At 41.9% G+C, this 24,688-nt stretch overlaps 1 protein-coding gene across 2 annotated transcripts in view; it reads left to right on the top strand.

Moving 5' to 3' along the window:
* Positions 1–24,688, top strand: part of LOC103814800 (BMP/retinoic acid-inducible neural-specific protein 3) — a 188,961-nt gene that overhangs the window by 137,415 nt on the left and 26,858 nt on the right. For both annotated transcript variants that reach the window (XM_009088418.4, XM_050977475.1), the window contains one exon: positions 12,140–12,362. In XM_009088418.4, the coding sequence (XP_009086666.1) occupies positions 12,140–12,362 (223 nt within the window). The remainder of the gene's footprint in view (positions 1–12,139; positions 12,363–24,688) is intronic.

The following is a 24,688-nucleotide window of genomic DNA, read 5'->3' as shown; positions in this document are numbered from 1 at the left end:
ACTGTTTGAATCAAATGAACAGGTGGGATGTGCGTAATGTCTTTGGAGGGTCAGGGTCTAAATTGTTCCTGTCCTACCTCAGAAATGATGGTGCAGCTGATATAATCATCCCTGTTCCAAAGCTAAAAGTATTATCTAGCTCCTGCTGCACCTGGCAAATCAACTTATTAAAGTTTCACGTCCACTGTACTCTGAGGTGCTTCAAACACTGTGATGACATTGTAATAAGAGGAGGAGCAGAAGGCTTGATCTAATATAATTCTACTTATGTCCACCATGTACAGGACATAATGTAATTCCCTTCAAAGCTAGTGACAAAATCCCCTCGTTCTTGGTGGAATTCCAATGTGCCTTGGCAGCTTTGGGCTTGCTTTATTAAGAGTGATGTCACTCTGTGGCCTCTCTTTTCTTCTAGGGCAGTGTTGTCTGTTCTGATTCATAGCTTCTTAAATCTTCTCCTGGAACAGCTTAACACTGCTTATTTACTTCAATGTGTTTTCCAAGAACATTTTTCAGTTTCACTCATTCTCTTCCCTCCTTTATCCTCCTGTGAATCATTACATGTTTATTTACCCTACCCAGTTTTCAAACTCGAGGAGTTGCCAGCACGTTCAGCTGAGGTAAATTTTGGACTGGCACAGGTTATATCTATATCTGCCCATAAGGAATATGTCTTATGCATTAAGTGAATTCATAGGTCTGTAGAAAGGTAATAAAGGACTTTGGGACATCCATGTTGCAGGACTACTTCCAAACCACATTGAAGTCATAAAAATGTTTACAAAAACATTCCAAAATAACCTGTAGATCAATTTTTGAGACATTTTTCTTGAAAGCTTACTTCTGAGACTTCCAAGAGCATCCCTTTGAAGGGCAGGGATAGAAACATTTTAAGGAGCAATGAACAAAAATCAAACCTGACAGGATGAAGGGAATGCCCTTCAAACACTGGGGCTTTCAGAGACAGCTGTGGAGTCTGGCTTTTTGGTTTCTGAAAGGGCACCTTGCTGTCAAGGTCATGCTTAGATTGCAATAGGAAACGTTGCTTCATTGTAGGAAATGTGAATTAATCCACAATTTATAGCATGATATTCTGGTTCCACTACTGATTTGGACTGAAATTGTTTCACCTTTATGTGGCACCAGGAGATTTTCAGGGCTTGTGAGAGGGGGATTTTTGGGTTTGTGTTTCTGTGACAGGCTGACACTACTAGCATTAACTCCATAACATACATATATGTTGTATGTTATGTGATTCTGATGTGTTCTGTGATTCCATGGTAGATGTTAGATATGTCTATAAATATACAAACACAAGTGTATGTACATATAGATATGTATTATCTATCACTGAACCACAGAATCATTTAGGTTGGAAAAGCCCTTTAATATGATCAAGCCCAATCTTCAACCAGCACCACCACCCTGTCCAAACATTTTTAAAACACTTCCAGGACTGGGGAGTCCACCACTGCCCTGGACAGCCTGTTCCATACCTGACCACCCTTTCCATGAAGAAATTTTCCTTAATATCCAATCTAAAGCTTCCCTGGTGCAGCCTGAGGCCATTTCCTCTCATCACTTTTAACATTTACATGAGGTTTTGCAGAATTATGGATATAAAGGACTGCCCAGAGCATCTCTGTTCCCCACCAATTCCACCTCCACACTTATCCCTGTTTTTTCCTTCTTGCAGAGCTCAGGGATGAGAGGAGCTGTCCTTGCAGCATTCCTTACTTCAAAAATAAATCAACCAAACCACTTCCCCCACCCCTCCAAATCCACCCCACTGCCAGAATCACCCAAATTTGCTTTCCTGAGGTTTCTGTAGCAGCTGGATTGTTCCACTTCAAATAGTCTGTCCAAAGGGAAGGGGTGGACCTCCTTTTCTCCTTGAAAAACAGAGACCATGTCTTGCAGAAAATACACATTTCCTCCCTTCCCTGTGTCCTTCAGAAAGTTTAAAGGAGAAATCCTTTGCTTTGGAGAAGGAAATATTTTAATTATCAGGAGAGATGGCTGATTTAGCCTAAATTGGAGGGAGAAGGGGAAGGAAAATTCAGATTTACTGTCTCTCCTCTGAAGAAATAAGGTTTTTTCCAGCTACAGTCTTCTGCTTCTTTGAATTGGATTATTTTCAAACATATATTTCTTGGAACACAGCTGCTACTTCTTTGACAAATTGAGTAATGCATCACGAAGAACTAAAATTCATGGCAGCATAAAAAACAAATATATGTTCATTTTCAGCACTTTGTTTTCTCCAGGCTTCTGCATCATGGTGGGATATTTTAAAAAACATCTATCTTTTATAAATCTCTTTAATAACATCTACACAATATTGAGGCAGCACTTTAATGAACAGCAATCACATCCAACCATTTGAAATGTGGGTCCCATGGTTTATATCCTCTCAGACTTCCAGCTTTGTGCTTTCAGGTCTTGATTTACAGCTGACAGTGGTATTTGACTCACCATCATATTTATTGCCCTGATTAAAATTTAAAAAAATATTGTTATGGAATAGGATTGATAACATGGTGGTCACATTGCTGGAGCAGCAACAGGTTTGCACAAACAATACAGTAAAATGGGTGATAAAATGGGAATTAGATCTTTCCTTCCAGAACTCTGTCCCCTTACATGAATTGCAGCTCCCTCTGAGGACTCCAAGGAGGGTGCAGTTGCCTGGAGCAATAAGCAAAATTATTTTTATTATTTGTAATAAATGGCAGCAATTAAATGTGGGGTCTGTTGTGCTGACTGCCCTATAAAGATAGAATAAGAGCCAGGCCTCTCTGAAGAGCTTGCAGTCTAAAAGTCTGTTGAAGTGTAGCAGAAATTAATATTTATATACAGAATGCTGCAAAATATAGAGACAGCTACTCTGAATAAACCAACCAATGATTATCTTTGACTAAGTGCAAAATTTTTTGTTGTTGTTGTTGGGTGGTTTGGGGTTTTTTGGTTTGGTTTGGTTTTTGTTGTTTTTGTTTTTTAGGATTGCAGCAAAGCGTTTAACCTTCACTTTGAAATGTTGATTAATTTGTAAAATTCTTTTTTGCTTCATGACTTCGATGTTATAATATGAAACTAAAAGTTGATGTAACAAGAAAAATATTTCTACTCCATCAAGGTGAAGTACTTTGATTCAAAGCAAAGCAAAAGAGGAAAATTTTGCAATGTTCCTTTTAGAGGATTTCAGAGGAATTAGAGGCATTTGGAAAATTCTAGAAAATTTATAAAAATTTAAGCTAATTTTGGAATTCTAAAAATCCTTTCCCCTTTTCTATGCACAGTTCTACTTAAGAGCCCTCTTGGTGGTGACATGAGTAGCTTGAGCAGCTTTCCTTGGCTGTTGTGGTGATGAACTGGCAGTCTCCTTTCCAGGTGCTAACCTGGAATAAAAACCAGCCAGTATTTATATTAAATAATAGTCTGGTTTCCAGCACCAGCAGGCAATCAGCCCTGCAATGGACACACAGCAGGGCTGGCTGCCTTTGCTGCTCTGTGTCACCTTTTCTAGACTTCTGGAGCTACTAGAGATATTTCCTAAGGTTTTGGGTTTTTTTTTTTTTTTCAAGGAGAACTTCTGGTCTGAATATTCTTGTTGGTTCTGACAGTCACTGCTTTCCCTTATGCAATATTATCTGTTAATTTTGGCTTGCTGATAGAAGGAATTGTGCCAAAGGAAGGCTGGAGTCCCATAAAAAACAGGTATAGGCAAATGATTAGCAGAGACAAGGAGACAGGTTACTTTGAGGGAGAACACCACAGGATTGAACTAAAACTGCAGCTGATTTTTTTTTTTAATTTAATGCAAAGTTTTGAGCTCCTTAAGCAGATTTTTGTCTGTTGGGCAGAAAAATCTGGAAAGGCATCCTGACAGGCACATGCCTCTGGAATATCATCTCAGGGATGGGATGAGGCTCAGATGGGGGAATGGCACATCAGGAGTCACAAAGGGTTCAGGCCTGTGAGGAAAAGGGAAAAATCCAATCTGGAAACTGGTGGCAACATCTGCAAACATCTGCAGGTGGGACTTGTTCTCTTTACTTTCTTCAGCAATGGCTTGGAGAAAGTGCCCTCTCATCAAGCTTGCAGATGTGGCCAGTTTGAAGGAGTGAGGCAGAAATCTTCAGGGTCAGGGCTGGGGATCAGCACAGCAGGGACCTGGTGAAGTTCAACAAGGCAAAAATAAAAATCCTGCTCTGGAAGGCAGAACATCCATCAGCTGGGGCTGGATCTGCCTGGCAGGAGCAGCCCTGCTCTGGAAGGCTCCTGGGGCAGAGGGTGAAGTGGCCTGGCAGAACCAAAGCCACACTGGGGGTGCTACAGAGGAGGGACCAGGAGATCAAGGAGGGGATTACCTCAGTGCTTTTTGGACCACATTCAGGTGCTGCACCAAGTTTGTGGCTCCACAGTGCAGGAAAGACATCAGGAAGCTGGAGTGTGGTCAGGGATGTCCTCAGAGAGGTGGGGGCTGGAGAAGCTGCCCTGAGAGGAGAGGCCCTCTCATCAAGCTTACAGATGCTTCCATTTTGAAGGAGTGAGGCAAAAATCTTCAGGGTCAGGGCTGGAGAAGCTGGGGATCAGCACAGCAGGGACCTGGTGAAGTTCAACAGCAAAAGAAATCACAAGGCAAAAGAAAAAGCACAAGCAAAAGAAAATCTGCTCTGGAAGGTTCCTGGGGCAGAGGGTGAAGTGGCCTGGCAGAAGCAAGGCCACACTGGGGGTGCTACAGAGGAGGGACCAGGAGATCAAGGAGGGGATTATTTTCTGTGCTTTTTATCACACACTCGGGTGCTGCATTCAGTTTGTGGCTCCACAGTGCAGGAAAGACATCAGGAAGCTGGAGTGTGGTCAGGGATGTCCTCAGAGAGGTGGGGGCTGGAGAAGCTGCCCTGAGAGGAGAGGCCCTCTCATCAAGCTTACAGATGCTTCCATTTTGAAGGAGTGAGGCAAAAATCTTCAGGGTCAGGGCTGGAGAAGCTGGGGATCAGCACAGCAGGGACCTGGTGAAGTTCAACAAGGCAAAAAGAAAAATCAACAAGGCAAAAAGAAAAATCAACAAGGCAAAAAGAAAAATCCTGCTCTGGAAGGTTCCTGGGGCAGAGGGTGAAGTGGCCTGGCAGAAGCAAGGCCACACTGGGGGTGCTACAGAGGAGGGACCAGGAGATCAAGGAGGGGATTATTTTCTGTGCTTTTTATCACACACTCGGGTGCTGCATTCAGTTTGTGGCTCCACAGTGCAGGAAAGACATCAGGAGTGGTGGAGGAGGTGTCCTCAGAGAGGTGGGGGCTGGAGAAGCTGCCCTGAGAGGAGAGGCCCCAGGAGGGTTGGTCAGCCTTGGGCATGGAGACCTCAGAGAACTCAGAGCAGCCACCCTGCCTGCAGGGAGGGGAAAGAGAGCCAGGCTGTGTGGGGAGAGACAGAAGGCATCAAGTGAAAGGAGAGAGATTCACACTGGGGATATGGAGGAAATTGTCCCCCATGAGGGCACTTGAGCCTTGACTGCAGCAGATTCCAAATCCTGCCTGGACCAAGCTCTGAGCAAGTTAATCTGATGTCAGAGTTGACATGCCTGAAGCACAGGAGCATCTCTCCTTGGACTGCAGACTGCCCAAGGGAATAACAAGCCTGGCTTAACATCTGAGCCCAGAACTGTGGTTTAAGGAGGGAGCTGGCCTCCTGAAGCAGCAGTGCTTTGTGCAGAGAGATCATTTGCAATTCTCACCGTGAGAGTGAGAAAAGAGGGAATGCAGGGGAGAACAAAAAGCTAATTTTGAAGCTGTCTGGAGCACTCTGGCTTGGAGCAGCACATCAGTCCATGTCATTGCTTGCTCAGACACATCACACCCTCTCGTGTTAAAAACCACTTGGTTTTTGCAAATTTGCCTTAATCCCACTGTAACATTTTGTCAGCAGAACAGTTTTTTCATGAGGTATTACTCACTTGTAGACTGTGATGGCAGAATTTTGATACCTATAGTACATATTAAAGAACTTGACTAAGAAAGAGGATGTGTGTATAAATGACTGATGTAAAGATTTTTAAGGGAGAAAAACGTTTCCTTAGAGCCTCATTTGGAGAAATGACAAAACAGCCCATTACAATTGCTCTCTGATGGTAGATTTTGACATGATAATGACAAAAAAAGGGGTTTTCTCCTACATACATATTTTTACTGAACTTTGTTAAAGGGAAAAAACCCTGAAATCCAAATCCTGATTAATATTAGAAAATACAAAGGTTATATAAAATTGTGAATAATATTTTTCAGTCAAAAAAAGATTCTTACATTTTTTCAGTTATTGTCAGGGCTGCTTTTGCCCAGAAAATATAATTGCTTTTTTTAGGGTCTGAATATTGTTAAAAACATTAAAATTGATTTTGAGTAGACAATGTAATCCACAATTAGACAGGATTATATATTTACTGAAGCACCATGCTGTAATTTCCAATGCTAAAAGTTTTGTTTCCATAAGATTATATTATTTCATTTGGGGTAAAATGGCTCATCAGAAAATAAGACAATAAATTAATGTCATCTCCCCAGAAACTGCCATTTCTGGAGGCTGAGAGAAGGTGGCTAAAATTTCTTGTGGCTTATTTTGCTCTGAGACAATTTTTTCCTTAGCATATCCCCAAATGCTGCTCCTTTTCAAACTGTGTTTTATGTTCTCCTATATTGTACGTGGATTTTCACCTCAATTATTGTCACATGTATGTTGTCATCAATTTCAGCCATAATATAACAACCAGCAGGGAAAAAAACCACAGTGTTCTCTCTCCTTTGACAGAAATCCATGTAAAATTTGAATTTTCCAGTTTACTCAGGAGTTCTGGTGTTCCATAAGCACATCTCTGAGACCTCCCTAGACACAAGCCATGGCTCAAAGGAGCTGTTGGTTTATGCCCTGCTCCTGCTGCTCTGACTGCAGAGGCTCAGGCTCTTCCCTGCCTTTGAGCAGAGCAAGTCTGGGCTGGGAGGAAGAAATTGCTCCAAGGTCCTTAGTCCTGAGCTAATCCCTGTTACACTGGCTGGGGAAGAAGTGCAGATATGATTTAAAAGGAAATTTCAGTTTCAAAGCTCAGTCCTGGACTTGCTCTGTTTGCTCTAAAGGAAATAGGAGACAAAAGTGCAGCGGTAAAATTTGGTGGTTTTGTATTTCCAGCACGACATTTCTGTCAATTGTCAGCCTGCAGCACCTTTAATAACCTGGTGTTCTCAATCCATTGGCTTCCAAGGGTCCCTCCACAAGGGATCTTAAGAAACAAGCCAACCCAAGACATTTTGGCAGCCAAGAGAAGCTCCACGAGCCACTCAGACAAACAAGCCCACAAGTATGCTGTGTGGGTGGGACACTCTTGCACAGACCTCGTAGCAAAATACCAGGGAAAATCAAAATATTCACAGCAGAGAGAGATCAGGGCTCCTGTTCTCTTCCAGCAGAGGGCAGGTGCTGCAATCTGAAATGCAAGGAGCTCTCAGGACTTCGGGCCTCTAAGCCAAAGCTTAGAATTCAACACAGGATTTGATCTGAGACATTGGGAAAGGCTTCCAAACTCAGGTGCTAGAAGCAAGGAAGCAGATTTATAGTTTAAAGCAGAGAAATGTTAAGCTAAATAAAAGAAAGTTTAGAGTTTTAGAGTTTAAGATATAGAAATAAACATAGTTACAGAGGTAAACAAGCAGTTCAGAATGCAGTACTGTAGGTTTGTGCGTCATAACATAATTATCTATGAAAGCTTACACTGTAACATAAATCCATAGGAGGAAATATTTAAAGTTTAAGTCAAAAACATGAATATCCTTGTTAGCAGTGTTTTATTAGACAACAGATGCTTAAAAAGTCTTGTAAGTAGGAGTCTTGTGGCCTTCTGAATCGTGCTGCAATGATGTGAGTGAACTCATCCTTCTAATTAATGTAGAAAGTAAGAAAATAAACTGCATCATCAAAAACAACTCAGAAGCCCCATCTCTAACTCATTCAAAACTCCTTCAAAAATAAAGCAGGCACCTTTTTCCCTTGTAGCAGAGCATTGTCAGGTCCTGGAGAGAGGTTTCCTGGATTTTTCTGGCCTTTGCCAGCTCTGTCTGCAGAGTGGTAACCACTGCACCCAGCACTGAGCCCTGCTCTGACACCAAAGAGCACCGAGGACCCAATTTACATCTCTGCAGCTCTAGGTACTGCTCACAGCCTAAATATGTCTGATATTCACCTGATTTCAGCAGGAATGTTTGCTCCCATCATGATATTTCTCATTTATTCTTTCCCACTGAAATATGGGATGCCATTTCCATCTCCAGGCACTGTTGACCCAAGGAAGATTTACTGGCAGAAAGGAGAAGTGAAAAGAGATACAACCAACCAGAAAATGAACTTGCTTGACCCACCACTGCATATAATGTTTTACCTTTTTTACCTTATTTGCAGTTAGTGAAGAATACATAAAATCATATTGCATGGATGAAAATAAAAAGGGAAATGCTGTAACCAGATTTTATGTGGTATCAAGAATCATAGTCTGGTTTTTTGGGTTGTCCTGTGCAGGGCCAGGGGTTGGACTCAATGACCCTTGTGGGTCCTTCCCAGCTCAGGATATTCCCTGATTTTATGAATTAAAGTATCAATTTCTATGGCCCCTGGGACTGTAATGCTGGCTGTTAATCCTCAGGAATGGCTGGCACCGTGTGTTGATTAGAGTGTAATAGTTTAATCATCTCTCAGTGTTAGGAGTTCATGTTGTAGTTTCACAGATCATGAAATGTGTCTGTTTAAGATATGGGCACATTATCTTCTCTTCTTTTTTTTTTTTTTTTTAATGCACAGGCACTGTGTAACCATGCTCATTTTATCTCTGTCTCTCCTTCACCTGCATTGTGGAGCTCATTAGCAGGATCAGACAGGGCACAAGGGTAGTCAAAGATGTTGTTTATTAAAGGGAGAAAAAACTATTTTCTGATTGGAAATGCTGCTGCAGTGCAAGTGGAGGAGTGTAAACCTTCCTTATCACTTCTAAACACTGCATGGAGCAGTTGTTAGCTGTAGAGATTAGTGCCATGGAGCAGAGGACAGCAAAGTGACAGCATTCCTTAAATACACAGTTAGAGCAATGTGAGGGCTGAAAAGGCATCCTCTGAGCCTGCTGCTGCCTGAGGGAGTTGCCTTTGTTTTGGCTTCATGAAGCTCATTTTAAGGAGCTTTACCAGTGCCTCAGAGGAACAGGAGGGAAAAGAGACCTTAGGAATTAAGCAGGTAGTCAGGAGTGTGGTTTTGGGATCTCATCCCCCCCAAAGGTGGCAGAGTATATATTTATATACATATATACCCTCAGTCCTCTGAATCTGGTAGAATTTATCTGGTTGTAACAAGCTGCAGCTCTGTGCTTTGTAAAGGGCATATTTTGCATCAGCTCAGTTAGCCTTAATTCCTGTTACATTTTTTTTTTAACGACCATCTTTAATATTTTGAAGTCTTTAGACTTGGAAGGCTGTCCCAAGCCAATGGGACAAGGCAGACACAACCTTCTGTCACAGACCTGGGAGGGACTGAGGGCTGGGAAGGGCAGGGTGAGGATGTCCCTGAGCTCAGGAAGGAACAAAACTCTCAGGCACTGTCTTTGAGCTGCCAGTGAATCAGGCATTCCTTTATTCTGGCCAGGATGTGCACTGGAAATCATTCCAAATACACATGTCCATGATGAGACTTGGCACATTCTGTACACTTGTAGAAAGCAAAGAATTCTTTGGTTCTGCATTACACAATTCTTTTCATTAGTCAGTGTGTGATCTTCTGTTGGATATTGATCCCTTTGCCTTCCATGCTCTTTTGGTCCAGCTCTGTGGTTCCCTTAGCATTCTCCTCTCAGAGAAGCTGTCTCCAACTTTGCCAGGGGGATTGTCATCAGATGAATGTCTGATTAATATCTGATTACCTACTCCTTATCTTCTAGATTCCCACCATGCAAATTTTAAAATCCTGCACCTCCAAAATTTCCCTTTTATTTGTTGAAGCTTATCAGGCCCTGACTCAAAACCTTGGTTGTTTAAAGATTAAACCAACAGCAGAGCCCAGCTCCCCTTCCCCTTGGCTAAGGGGAACAAACCCATGATTAAAGTTGCCTAAAACTAAAAAGAAAGTTATGTCATTTCCAACAAGGAATCAGAGGCTGGTAAAGCTGGACTGGGCTCTGAGAAACCTAATCTAGAGAAGGTATCTGCTCATTGCAGTGGGGGTTTGACTATAAATGTCCTTTCTGACCCAAATTATCCTCCAATGCTAAAGAAGGAATAGTTATCACTTGGGAAGGAGGAAACAGAACTATCTGTCCCAAAACTACACTAAGAGTCACAGAGATGCTCATGTGGTCATGCAGAATTTATGAAATATTCCCATTAATTCAAATTGCTAGCTGTACACCCAGGAATGGACATTCTTGCTGGACAGTGGATAAAAACCAATTTAGACAAAATTAAGGAAGAGAAAAAGCAAAAGATAAAAGGCTCCAAATAGTTGATAAGATAAAGAAACAGTTCCTTTCCCTCATCCCTAAGGACCGCACAGGGGCTGTGCAAAGACGAAATCATGATGGCACAATGAACTACACATTCCCACAGGAATTAATAAAAACATCTTGTTAAACATAAAATCACCATATCTGCCCCTTGATTTTAATTTCCTATCTTCAAGAAGACCTTTCAATGTGTTTTGTTTTGTTATGAGTCTTCACCCATCACAGAAAATACCCTGCTGAAGTGGGACTGTTGCATGCCATCACTGCCCTGTGTCCTGCAGGATGTGGTCAAGGGTCACTACAGCTTATTTACAAAAGATCTTTCTTTCTCCATCCATAAAAAAGAAAATATTATTGCCTGCTTTGTGTAAAAATGTTAAAAAAACCTAAACTAAATGTAAACCAAAAAGACTTAAGAGCAGGGATGTTAATGGAGTATTCTTTGATGTGAGTGGATGTTTCCACCAATCTTCCAAGAGCAACCTAAAATGACACCGATGTTAAATATTATGATTATTTTTGTTGGTAGAGGGAGGGCTCTTCAGGCAGCAGGATCTTTGCTTTCACATAGTCTGCTGAAATATAAACCATCCAAAAGGAGCATCTGGCAGGGTGAAAGCCAAACTGTGGGATGAGCGACTTCATTGCAGGAACAAGCTGAAAGGAAAAAAAAGGATTGTGAAGGGTGGGAGGATGTCAGCAGGCAGAAGGGCAGGCAGGAAAGCATACTGATACACAAAAACAAGAAAGAAAAAGGATAAACATGTGCATTCAAGCGTGCCACTCACCCTCACATATTTACCCAGTATTTGGAGCCCTTTTAATGGTAGTTTATTTAGGTTCAGAAGTTATACATCATTCTACTCAGACTCCCTGATTCATCAAACTCTATTAATAAGATTCTGTCTACATATCTTGTGTGGACTGAGCTACCAGAACAAGTCACAAAGCATGGCATATTCACAGTAACAGTGTGACCTTGTGATTGAAATACTCCTTTCCACCACTTTAGAGACAAAAAAGAAGTTATGGGAGCATTTTTGAAGTGTCGTAAAATTTGGAAGTACCATAAAATGCTTTGAAAGGCTCAATTTTAATTGTAAATACTTATGAAAGTCTAATTTAATGGCCTATGTCAGGTGAAATAACATATATATAAGAGCAATGGCCTGTAAAATCACATTTACTTGCATGTCCTAAGTATTGGAATATACTTCTTTTAAGACAGTTTCTGATGTTCTTCAAATGAGTCAATAAACATTGATCATTAAATGCACATTTGCTTTCAGATCCAAGATTTGAAGGTAAGAAACTGATTCTTATTTAATCTTCTTATTACCCAGGCTGAGAAATAAGGACAATGTATTTGCCCTAATATTAATTTTAAAATTATATAAATATTGGATTTTGCTGGCTTTATTGTAATATTACCAATAAAAATGTAGTCGCCTTTCTATTTTGAAATGGTTAAAATGCTCAATTTTAAAATTTTAAAAGACTGAGTTTATGAAAATCGGTTTGAGAAAAAAAAATACAAATTAAAAGTTAATTTCTGCTGCAAGAATAACCACAGCCACACAATTAAAGACTATTAATGATTATTATTTTTTTTTCAGACGAATTCAAATTATTTATGAAGAGGCTGCCCATGAATTATTTCCTGAACACATCTGCTGTGATGCATTTGTGGACAATGGATTCTAATTTTCAGCGCCGCTACGAGCAGCTGGAGAGCAGCATGAAGCAGCTCTTCCTCAAGGCCCAGAGAACGGTGCACAAACTCTTCAGCCTCAGCAAGAGGTGCCACAAGCAGCCCCTCATCCGCATGCCAAGGCAGAGGTGAGTGCCTGCTTTGGAAAATCAGGTGGCTGCTGAGGAAGGCAGGAGCCTCCCCTCAAATGGAAAATGTAAACCCACTCCTTCTGAATTATTGTAATTTTGAGATTAAAACGCTCTCAGGCAAAGATATGGGAATAACAGTTCTTTATTAGGAAAATTAAAAATGCAATAGTACAAATAAAAAAAAACAAAACACTGGCAGTGGTGGCACCAGTCTGTGAGAAACAGCTACTCACTTTTCATACTTTAGGGAGGTTTATTAAACCTTATCAAAAATACAACAGCACCTCTGGGAGCAAAAGATTTTCCCTGCCATGTGCTCAGCCCCCTCACAATAGAGGTTTTACCCTTTTTAACCCTTTAACCCCTCCCAAGGTTCTGTCCATCAACCCCTTCTTTGCTGGCCAGGGGTGGAGATCTCTTCCTCAGATCCTCATTGGAGGTCAGATGTCACCACAGTGACAAGCCAGCCCTCCCAGATGTCCCAACTCCCCTTGTCCCTTGATAACCACGCGAGGGGGTACAACATAAATATAAATCTGTAAACTTTTCTTAACCTATATACAAGATATTTGTCCATTAATTGTGAGAGACAATCATTGCATTGCTCATCTATCACAAGTCCCATCCCAGGGGGGCTCAGCCCTCCTGCAGTGCCAGCTGTGGCTCTGCTGGAGCAGGGATCCTGCACAAGGGGGGAGTTTTCCTCTGCAGCTCCAGGGCTGCTGGAGATGGGCCTGCTCTCCCTCTGGGAATGCAGGGCAGCAGAAAGCTGCTCCTCTGGGAATGCAGGGGGCAAAGGCTGCTGGGCTGTTCCCAGGGCAGATTGGATCCAGGTAGGAATGCTTGGCTCCTCCCCTGGGCAGAGCATCTCCCCATGGGATGGTGGAATTTGATCAGCCCTGCAGGGACACTCCCTGGCCATGGACAGAAGGTAATTAATAATGAATGGCCCATGGACAGCAGAGATCTCCTGGAGGGAGGATTGGTTGTGGAAGAGATCAAGAAAACTGCCCAATGAACAGAGGATAACTGCCCCACCTCTGACAGATGGGAACAGAATACACTCCCAACTATACCTAAGACAGTAAGGAATGCTTTATGAAATGCTGAGAAATCCAAATGTGGCACTAAAATCTCCTCCAAACTGTGCATGTGGGAATGGTACAGGCCAGGGTATAGTCCTTGTGTTTGTAGGAGTTGAGCAGTCCTACAATTGCAATTGCCAGCTTGCAATTTCACTCTGTTCCTGTTTTCCTAAATACAGTTGGAAAGGTCAGAATAAATCCTGATTTGTTTGTGACTGTGTAGAATAAGAGGTGAGTTAAAGTGACACAAGCACAGATCCATCATCCCATTTGGTTTGCCTGTTTTACAGAGCCATGTTTTCCCTGGCACTTGGCCAGGTGTACCAGAGCCAAAGAATTGTGTACAGAATCCTGAATAACTGCTCTGGAGCAGGCACAACTGTTTTAGGAACTTTGTGGGTCATTATACAATGTACACTACACACAATTGATTTCTCGTCTCGTTTGTCAAATATGAATTAGACTGCAAAGGATGCCTGAGGAAAGAAAATAGAAGAGTTTCAGTCCTTCCTAGAATCAGAGAGAGAGCCTGAAAGCCAGCTAATCAAATCTACATTAGCATAAAGTGGGTATGCTTGATTCCTGGTCGAAAATTGCTTTGTTGAAATTAGTGCAGTGACACTACAGTAAATTTGAAATGAATGAACTTGTAAGGACATTGTTCTTCTGAGCACAAGCACTGTGGGACAGTCCAGTGACTCCCACATTTAGCACGTTTCTCCATTGATTTTAGAGAAATCTAGTTTAGGTTCAGTGTTCCAGAACTGCCAGAGATACTTTACACTCCCCTGCTTTCCACTCTGCTGTTGCAAGCTCAAGCGCCATCAATTCCTCTTTGCCTTTCAGTGGCCCTCCCCCTTCTTTCAGGAGGCTGTGCTTGTAGCTTTCATGCTCCCTTTCTTCTACCTATCATGCTTTGTGCTGTGATCTGTTAGTTAAAAGCAAAAATTCACTCGTGGGGTCACTTCATGATTAGAAAACATTCTGCCAAGAGAGGTTATGTAATCACTGCAGAGCCTCGGATCTTCTCGGGTGTGTCTTGGCCGTGACCCGAATGAGCATCCTGCAAAGAGATAATTCACCATGAACGACTTCTGCAGGAGCCCAGAGCTTCTTAAAACACAAGATACACTCCAGACTCACTTTTCCCCCCACCAAAACTGAATATAATAGATTTCAAATAAGTTAAAATAATCAGATCTTCTAAAATAACCTCTGCAGGGCTTTGGAGCAACGTTTGGTTGCCACAGATAATGGCAGTGATAAAGATGAAGTGAGCTGTGTAAAGTTGCAAGGACTGATCAAAACACAGCTTTCATGTCATATAAAGGATATTTTTACTTCAATGCAGAACTTGCAACTTCACAATTTATTTTTTAATATAAGATGTGGCCAAAAAGATGTGGACAGGATGGAAAAGGTCCAGACAAAGGCTACAAAGAGTATCCCAAAACAGGAAAGGCTGAGAGACTTGTGGTTGCCTGGCTGTGAGAAAAGAAGGCTGAGGACAGCCCTTATTTCCATGTTCCATATTTAAAGGGGGACACAAAGGAGATCGAGGCTCCCTTTTTACAAGGAGTCCCATGGAAAGGACGAGAGGAAATGGGTGCAGGATACTGCTGGGGAGATTCTGAGTGGACACAAGAGGAAAATGTTTCACATTGAGAGCAGTCAGTCACTGCAATAACCTCTCCAGGGAAGCAGTGAACTCCCCAATGCTGGACAATTTTAAGATCCAGCTGGACAGGGTGCTGGGCCATCTTTTCAAGGCCATGATTTTACCAAAAAAGTTGGACCAAATGATCCTTGAGATCCCCTCCAACCTGAAGGTATTCCATGATTCTGTATCTGCTACCAGCAATAAGTCTGCCTGTTCTGCAGGGAGTTGCACCAAACTTTCACAGCAGTTTGATTTTGCAGTGTATCTCAAACTCAGAAATACCATCACTCACTTTTGAGTTAATTATGTCTCATTTTAGTGACTACTCTGAAAATTTTTTCTTGTCACTACAGAGGGAGATGGGGCGTATGATGTAGCGATGAGCAACAGATGACTCAAATATCAGTGTTAAAGCAGGCTTGGGAATACTTTGCCAGTGGGATACATTTGCTAAAAGTGACAATTTTTAAAGGTTGGATTCCATCTGACTGTCTGGGAAAATTGCCTTCTGACATCCAGGCTTTTATGGCTGATAAGTAGAGCTTTAAAATGAGAAGTAAGAGGAAAAAGGTCAAAAGAAACTGGTTTAATGTCCAAGCCCATTTAAAAAAAAATCTGATAGATCAAGATAAAGTATTGGATAAAGGAATATCAGTGGTGAAAAGACCAATGGTGAGAAAGAAAACAGGACCTTGACAGAGTAGTTTTCAGATATTCCTCATGATGAGAATATACCTAATCCAGATGAAATACGGAATTTTGATACCTGCCAACAGGTAAGTGAATGTAGAAAGAATGCCTGAGTAATGCCATGGAGAAACAGGAACCACTGCTCAGGCTGTAACATCAAACATTTCAGCAGACAGTGAGTGAAATAAGAGAACCAAACCCCAGTTCAATTTTTTTTTGGTATGTGTTCAAGAGAAGATAGACATAAAAGCAGAAAAAACATCTTTGTGATCTTTAAGGTCCCTTCCAGCCTAAGCCAGTCTATGACTCTGTGTGCCATGCACAGTCAAGGCTTCAAACAAACAAGAAGGGGAATTGGAGCAAAATGTCATTTTTCCAGGGCTTTCTAAACTACTCCTTCAGGTTCGTGTTTGGGCTCTGCTGTTGGGTGAATTTTAGTTTGGAAAGAGAAATTAGAATGAGTTAATGAAGATATAAATACTATTTTCAATAGTTTTGGGCATGTGTCTTCTCAGACAGAGTAAAGAGGCAATGCTTCAACTTTTAAGAAAGGTCATGGTGTTGGCAGTGAGAAAACCAACTCTGCTAATGGTTAATTTACACCGAATTTCACTAACCAATAGAATAAATGTATAAAGGATTTTTAAAGGGATATCTTGAGAGTGAGGATTGGTTTTTCATGAAACTGGGAGGTATATCCTCAAAGTTTAATGTAATTCATGACAACTTTCTCTGAGACTGGGGTTTTAGAGGGATTTATCTATGCAGTCTGCCAGAAATCATTTGGTCACGCCTGAAGGAGCTCCTGCATACGGTCAAGGTTATCATTAATTACTGAAAAAAATCATCTCTTTTCTCTGGCTGCAAAATTTCTTTCCTGAACATGAAACAAATTGTTGCCTGATTGTTTTCAATGGGACCTAATTAATGAGTTACACAGAATTGCTTGCAATTTCTTTCTTATTTCCTGAAGACCAAGCCACTTAGTAATCATAATACTAAATTACATTAATATTTTAATTTTCTAATCCTGAAACCAAAATACCATTGAGTCCTCTCCTAACATCTTTGTTCACAGCAAAATAAGACTCATTTAACTTGCAGGTTAAGGAAACTAAATTTCCATGTCTCCTTTTGGGACACAGTTTATATTCTTCAGCCAGAATAAAGTACAAATAGTTTTCTTTCAGTTTGCACTCGGGGTCAGAACAATTTGCTGCAGCACTTTTGTGTACAGTGGGGGTGGGCCCAGGATTACAACTTTTATTTTATTCTGTTCCCTGCAAATCTTTTCAAGTTCCAGATGTTCTGCCCAGCTTTTAAGCTTGCTTTCATTAACATGAAACAGACATTTGGTCCTCTTCCTAAAGTCAGATCATGCCCAGATACATCAAACACCCTTAGACTTCCATTGTGGCACTGCTGAGTGTAACTTTTAAAATTCACCTCAATTAATCAACCAGTCTGTAATCAGTGAAGTATTTACTGGTTGTCTGAGTTCAGCAAAAAAAAATACCAACTAAAATTCCAAGCCAGAGAAATTTCTGTGCTGGTAATCTGCTCCCACATTGTGTGTAAAGATGGGATAATAAAACATTCAATTTTAAGAGATAAAGAGAAAAACAAGATTAAAAACAATGCACTCTGAAAAAGAAAAGTGTTCCTCAGAGTGGTACTACCAGGTGAGCTTCTGCCTACATGAATTTCAAGCTCTGCTGCTTCAAGAGGCTGAAGTGATTATTTCAGTATGTTCTCAATGCATTGACACATCAGCCTTAAAACCAGGGAGAATTCTTGTGTTGTCTTGGGCAGAGTCCACTGTGTGCAGCAATTGTTATCCTACCTGATGGCCAGCTCCTGCTGCAGCCTTTGTGAAGGAAAATGTGGCTGTGAGATGGCACAGTGCATTTTGGTGTGCAGGAAAATGTGACTGTGAGATGCCACAGTGCATTTTGGTGTGCAGGAAAATGTGGCTGTGAGATGGCACAGTGCATTTTGGTGTGCAGGAAAATGTGACTGTGAGATGCCACAGTGCATTTTGGTGTGCAGGAAAACGTGACTGTGAGATGGCACAGTGCATTTTGGTGTGCAGGAAAGTGCTGTGAGATGGCACAGTGCATTTGGTGTGCAGGAAATGTGTGAGAGATGGCACAGTGCATTTTGGTGTGCAGGAAAATGTGTCTGAGAGATGGCACAGTGCATTTTGGTGTGCAGGAAAATGTGACTGTGAGATGGCACAGTGCATTTTGGTGTGCAGGAAAATGTGACTGTGAGATGGCACAGTGCATTTTGGTGTGCAGGAAAATGTGACTGAGAGATGGCACAGTGCATTTGGTGTGCAGGAAAACGTGACTGTGAGATGCCACAGTGCATTTTGGTGTGCAGGAAAATGTGACTGTGAGATGGCACAGTGCATTTTGGTGTGCAGGAAAATGCGGTTGTGAGATGGCACAGTGCATTTTGGTGTGCAGGAAAATGTATTTGAGAAATGGCACAGTGCATTTTGGTGTGCAGGAAAATGCGGTTGTGAGATGGCACAGTGCATTTTGGTGTGCAGGAAAATGTGGTTGACAGATGGCACAGTGCATTTTGGTGTGCAGGAAAATGTGGTTGACAGATGGCACAGTGCATTTTGGTGTGCAGGAAAATGTGACTGAGAGATGGCACAGTGCATTTTGGTGTGCAGGAAAATGTGACTGTGAGATGGCACAGTGCATTTTGGTGTGCAGGAAAATGTGACTGAGAGATGGCACAGTGCATTTTGGTGTGCAGGAAAATGTGGCTGTGAGATGGCACAGTGCATTTTGGTGTGCAGCAATCAGCAGGAGGTGTAAAATACAGGTGGGAGGATGGTTGGACAGGACAAGGAGCACAGCATATTTGGTGTGCAGGAATCAAGCTGAGGTGTAAAACACGTTTGTGCCCTGAGCTAGTCTGGTGCATTTCTGGCTTAGGACCATGAGCTGTGAGGAGCAGTGGTGAATCTTTGGAGAGGATTTCTTGTGGTGGCCATCTACCCTGAGAAAGGACTAAACTGGGCATTTAGTCCCAGCTTTGGATTCCAGCAGCATCTTCCTCAAAAGAGGTCAGAAAATGACCTCCTACTTACTCGGTGAGGGCAAGTTTCCTCAGAGGCTTGGGCTGAGCCTACTGGCTCACACTCCCCCTGGAGGGAGACACCTGTGAGCCACCTCTCTAACATCACCTTCAAGCTGAACCTTTTCATTAGAGCCTTTTCATTTGTCAAAGGAAAAATAAGTGGAGGGAATTAGTAAATATCAGCTGTACTGCACAGGGCCACTGCAGCTCACACGTGGCCAGGGGAAGAGGTGAAGCAGCAAGCAAAGGTGTGGTCATACAGTTGTCACTGTGTTCTGGGGAGGGAAAATGGGTTTTCTTTCTGTAAGGTTTAATTTCAAATGCAGTCACTGAGAAACTGAAAATCCCAGGAATGGAAGACCTGATTGTACCTTTGAACTGCTGTCAGTGTCACTCCTGGTGTGAACCAGAGCCAGGGGTGTGCTGGTACTCACATCCACCCAGATTATGGAACCAAAGGGAGAGGACTGGAATCCCTGTGCTTGGGAGCATTAAAGAAATATGAACTGCTGGGTGGAGAAGGAGAATCTTCCCTTTCCCAAATACTTTTACTGAAGGACAGCAATGATTTCCTCTAATTTGCTTTAATATCCAACCACTTGTGAAAGAGATGGAAGAGAGGGGAAGCTTTCATTTCTTCCTTCACAAGTGCCAGTTTATAACTTGGTTTCATTCCTTTTGTGCCATTCAAATGGGTTCCTTCACTAATCATCCTTTTAAGTGAGTACACTCAGTACAGGACATTATTGTAGGCATGAACCTTATCTGTATGCACTTTAAATAATTTCATAATGAAAAAGCATCACTTAAGGTCTAATTTAATCAGCACCATCTGTGATTTAATAAAGATATAAACAAAAATATTAAAAGGAGAGAGGTAATATAAATACAGTAATAAGTCAGTGGGGAAAAAAAATTGCATCTTCCTTGCATAATAACTAAATGGAAACCTGGTGCAATAAGCTGCAAATGGAGATTATCAGCATCTCAAGTAAATAAGAATTTCAATCTCAGAACACCAAGGTATGGCATGTGCATACAAAAGCACGGGGTTTTGAAGAGAATGTTAGTATTTGAATTTTTGAATAGACTGGATGCTTAATATTACCATATAATTTAAAGTAAAGGTGATAATTATATCAACAGTTCAGACACTTTTTAAAAGGATCTTATTCTGGTAACAGAAACTGAAGATAAATACAGTTGAAACTTCTTAATAACTTTTAAAAAAATATTTTAACATAAAACCCCCTATTTCTGGAAGGAAAGTAATTCTTGGTAGCCATGTCCTTATCTCCATGAAAGTTATTTTTTTAAAGAGACATACTCTGAAGCTAATGTAGACTTAGAAGGAATTCATCACTAGAGGCAGTGAATAGTTACATCAAACAGAAGAGTTTCAGAAATATTTGTGCTTTTTAAAATCAGATTTTTTTCCTAGAATTTCCCACAAAATGCACCACAGGCAGCTATGAAAGAAGGAAGAGCCATGAATTTGCATTTTCTGGTTTCTCTATTATTTTTGAATTTCACTTAGCAAAATATTCACATGCCCTAGAAGCACAGCAAGGTCTGAATACTCTAAAAACACTTCAGAGAAGGGGATTTTTGTTTTGGTCTTCTCTTCAGTCCATTGGCAGAAAAACAGATTTAAAGTAGATTACTTTTTTTGCAGCATCTATAAACACAGTCCAGCAGAGCACTGAGACTGGAAACCTGTTTCCTTCAGAACTCTCCAGAATGAAATACACAAGAAATACAGGGGATAGTGCAGGTTAATCCAATTCCCTCAGGACATAATGCAGGATTAGTTTCTTACATCCCAGAGTTGTTTATCAGCTACTTGAAATTGCTTTGCTATAAGAGTAATTGATTCATGGGCACAACATTACCAAGGAATAAAATATTCCACCAGGGAAGCCACAGAGTTCAAGATATGAAAGTTTCTTTGTGCATCACACAGAGACCTTTCTTCTTAGAGAGCATTTGTGGCACTGGATGTAAGGGGGAAAAAAATTCTAATTATCCATTGCTTAACAGGCTGCTGGAGTGAAGGTGAGCAGTGAGTCTAGAGAAAAATGATGTATTAGAAATGCAGTGTAAGACAGCAAAAGCTCCTCTGGATGGGCTGGGTCTAACATAAATGGTTCTTCTGAACATGAGGTGCTAAATAAACAGTATTTTGTCTGCTTTCAGGACATCTTCTTTAATAGAGGACAAGGATCACAGAGGTGTTTCTAAATAAAAGGTTCCAAGCAAAATGTGTTGTCATTATTAGCATAATTTAAAAATAGAAAATAAGAAAAGATTTTTATTTTATCTGCTCCAATTAAGATACTGCATTTCAGAGTCCAAATCTAAATATCCATTTGTAAATCCAAAAATATATTTACTCATTTTAATGTAAAGGAGTGCCTGTCCAGTGGAAATTTAGATTGGATGTGACACAGCAAGTGCACATCTGAAAGTCACATGCCACAGACAAGGAAGGTGATGAGATGGAGTGTGAGAGATAAAAGGAAGGTCAGCTTGGTGGTGGCTGCTTTACCAACCCAAATACCAAGTCTGCATCTGTTCTCAAAGGAAATCAAGTGATCTGCTTGGAGGTGATACCTTTAATTGGATTGGGGATTAGAGTTATTTAAAACTAACGTGACGCACATGAAAAGATGATCTGGAGCCCTGCAAATAATAGGTGTGCTAACAAGGAGAAGCAGAGATAAACTCCTGTGTGCAGATGTATTTTCACACGTGGTTTAGGGGTTCTATATACACAGGGCACCTGTCCTTGGAACACCTTTCCTCTCAAGGAGATCTGGGGTTCTGATGGAGCAGCACTTTATTGCACATGCATAGAGGCTGCTCTTGACCACCTGCTGCCCATGAAAAGTTTTCCAACTGCTCCTCAGCTCCATTTTTGGTATTCTTGATGAATAACAACTTTAGAATAATTTCAGCGTGTCAGACAGTGAAATGAGCAGAGGGTTTATATTAATGTCACAGGGCAGGAATATTCCTGCTTTGGAAACACCATCTGTGCAATATGTGCAATGAAATCACATTTCCACACCAATGTTTTGTCCTTTTCAACTACAAACTTACCAGTGCTACTGTCCCCTAGAAGCAGAGTTTTGGCAATCATAGTTTACATTTTGTCACGGGATGTTAAAAAATAGAAAATCATCTCAGTAAGACTCACCTGACATGAAAGGTGTTACACCAGTGCAGGAAGATCCATGATTTAATGATATTGAAGATATGATACATGATATGATGCTGATTTAATATTGCAGGGTGTTGAGTTACACCTTGTTCTGAGACTTGCAGCACTAAAATATGATTACTGGATCACTGACCACATGGCAAACAGCCCATACTTGAAAAGGACATAAGAGATGTGACTTGTTATCACAAGTCCACACATTAGCTGTGACTGCTGGGTTTTCAGGCAACATTTCAAAGGAGCCACTGCTCAGAGGTGCAGCAGCAGAACACGACTCAAGGAAATCATCTCTTCAAGGAGAGGGACTTCCTTGTGGGCTCACTTCTGTGAGTGACAGGGTGATAAGAACAAAAATCACTTACTCTGTTGGAACATGAATTTCCTCTATGCAGCCCAGTTCTGAGGAAGTGGAAAGCTGGGCTCAGTTTCCTCTTCTCCCTCTTGAACTAGTTTCTAGAGTGTTCATTTGTTTCAGATCTCCACCACTTCATATTGTCCCTTCCATCTGACAAAACATCTCTTTGTTTCTAACCCAAACGTCCAAACTTCCTTTTTTTTGTTTTTCCCCCCAGGCAAATTTTGTAATTCAATTGATCCAACCAACCTGAAAATTTGAAAAAAAAAATTAAACACGAGGTGCTTAAAATAACCCTTTATTTTTATAGATATGTGGTGTTAAAAAGAAAATAAAAAGAAGAAGAAAAACATGGTTTAAGAGAAAGCTGCTAAAGAATTTCAGCTATAAAATATTCAGCACATTTAATACCCAGCGTAGATGTACAGTACTGAAGATCTTGCTTTTAGCCTTTTGGCTTTTACTGTGACCAAACTGCTGTAAAGGACTTTTCCTCAGGCCAGATTGAAAGACATCTTAATCACCTATCCACATGAATCACTTGCAGAGACAACATCAGAGCCAGCACTGCGGTGACTCACAGGGCTTGGAAGTCTGCACTTTACAGTAATTGCTTGACATGTGGGCAGATGCTGGCAAACATTTCTGGGCTTGGCAGCTCCTGTTTGCCCCTGGCCTGGTGGCCATCTGTGTTTGCAGCCATGGCATGTGACACGGTGGCCATGAGCCTCTCTGGACAGCACCCCACCACCTTCAGCATAATGATGTATTCTGCAAATGCAGCTGGAGGGCAGGGAAGGACACCAGAGGGAGATATTGGATCTTGGAGCACCCTGGGCTTCAGGCTGACCCAAGTCCAGAAGGCTGCAGTATTATCCAGATTTCCTGCATAATAACAGCCTATTTGAACAGGGAGGTTCTCAAATCTACCATAAGGGCATATCTTTTATTATCGATGAGTTATTAAGGGAGACATGTACAAACTAAGTAAAAATGAGCTTTGTCCTCAGCATCACCACCATACAAGACAGATCTAAAGGTGTTGCACAGCATCCAGAGGAAGGCAGGAGGATGGTGAAGGGCCTGGAGGTGAAGCCATGTGAGAAGCAGCTGAGGGCACTTGGGCTGTTCAGCCTGGGGACAAGGAGACTGAGGGGAGACCTCAGTGCAGATCCAGCTTCCTTGTGAACTGGAGAGGAGGGACAGACACTGATCTCTGCTCTCTGGGACAGGGACAGGAGCCAGGGCATGGCTGGAGCTGTGCCAGGGCAGGGTCAGGCTGAGCTCAGGGAAAGGTTTTTCCCCAGAGGGTGCTGGCACTGCCCAGGCTCCCCAGGGAATGGGCACAGCCCCAAGGTTGCCAGAGCTCCAGGAGGGTTTGGGCAACACTCCCAGGGATGCACAGGGTGGGATTGTTGGCGTGTCTGGGCTGGGACAGGAGCTGGACTGGATGATCTCTTTGGGTCCATTCCAACTCAACTTTTTCTGTGATTCTGTGCTCAGGAATCCTCTGTGGAGCCAGCAGAGCCCCTCACTCTGTAGGCAGCACAGTCCCCCAGCCTGGCCTAGATCTGATCTCTTTTTCCATGGTGTCCCTTCACGGGGACAGCCAGGGTGTTTGTCACAGAGGGTCCCAGCCCAGGCTGCTGTGAGCTGCTGGAACATAAACACTTCTCTGGGCTGTGCTGAAGGAAAAACACCTCTCCTCTGTGGGCAGATGGTGCTGATGCAAAGCACCAGAAAGTTTTGACACCAGTGCAGAGGAAAAGGGGGGATGAGGGCTGGACTTGTGGGGTGGGGGATGTTTTCAGGCATATCCACATTTCAGGCAAAGCCTTTCATGGCTCCAATGCCTCTTTGACAGTGAGCTCTCTGCTTGTCAGGTCAGGTCTGTCAACACTGAAAATGAGCTTTTCATGAGCAGAATCAGAAAGAAATCTTAGTCAAACAAGTGGAAGAACTGTAAGACATGCATTGACATGGAAATGGACAGAGCCTAGTGAGTGTCTGATATTCCTCACCCGGGTTAAGTCACACTGAATATACTTTGTGAGATTGCTCACAAGGTGAGGTGCCAGCTCCTTGAGGGGACATCAAACACCATCTTTCACCTTCAGGGCTGTGCCCCAGATCACCTTATAGGAGGACATACAGTTGCTTTGAATAGATAAATTTGAAGATTGTATAGTTTCAGTCCTGCAGATGATGGGA

The sequence above is a fragment of the Serinus canaria genome, chromosome 8 (assembly GCF_022539315.1).
Source record: "Serinus canaria isolate serCan28SL12 chromosome 8, serCan2020, whole genome shotgun sequence".
NCBI classification, from domain to species: domain Eukaryota; kingdom Metazoa; phylum Chordata; class Aves; order Passeriformes; family Fringillidae; genus Serinus; species Serinus canaria.
This window is presented reverse-complemented; position numbering and strand designations above follow the sequence as displayed.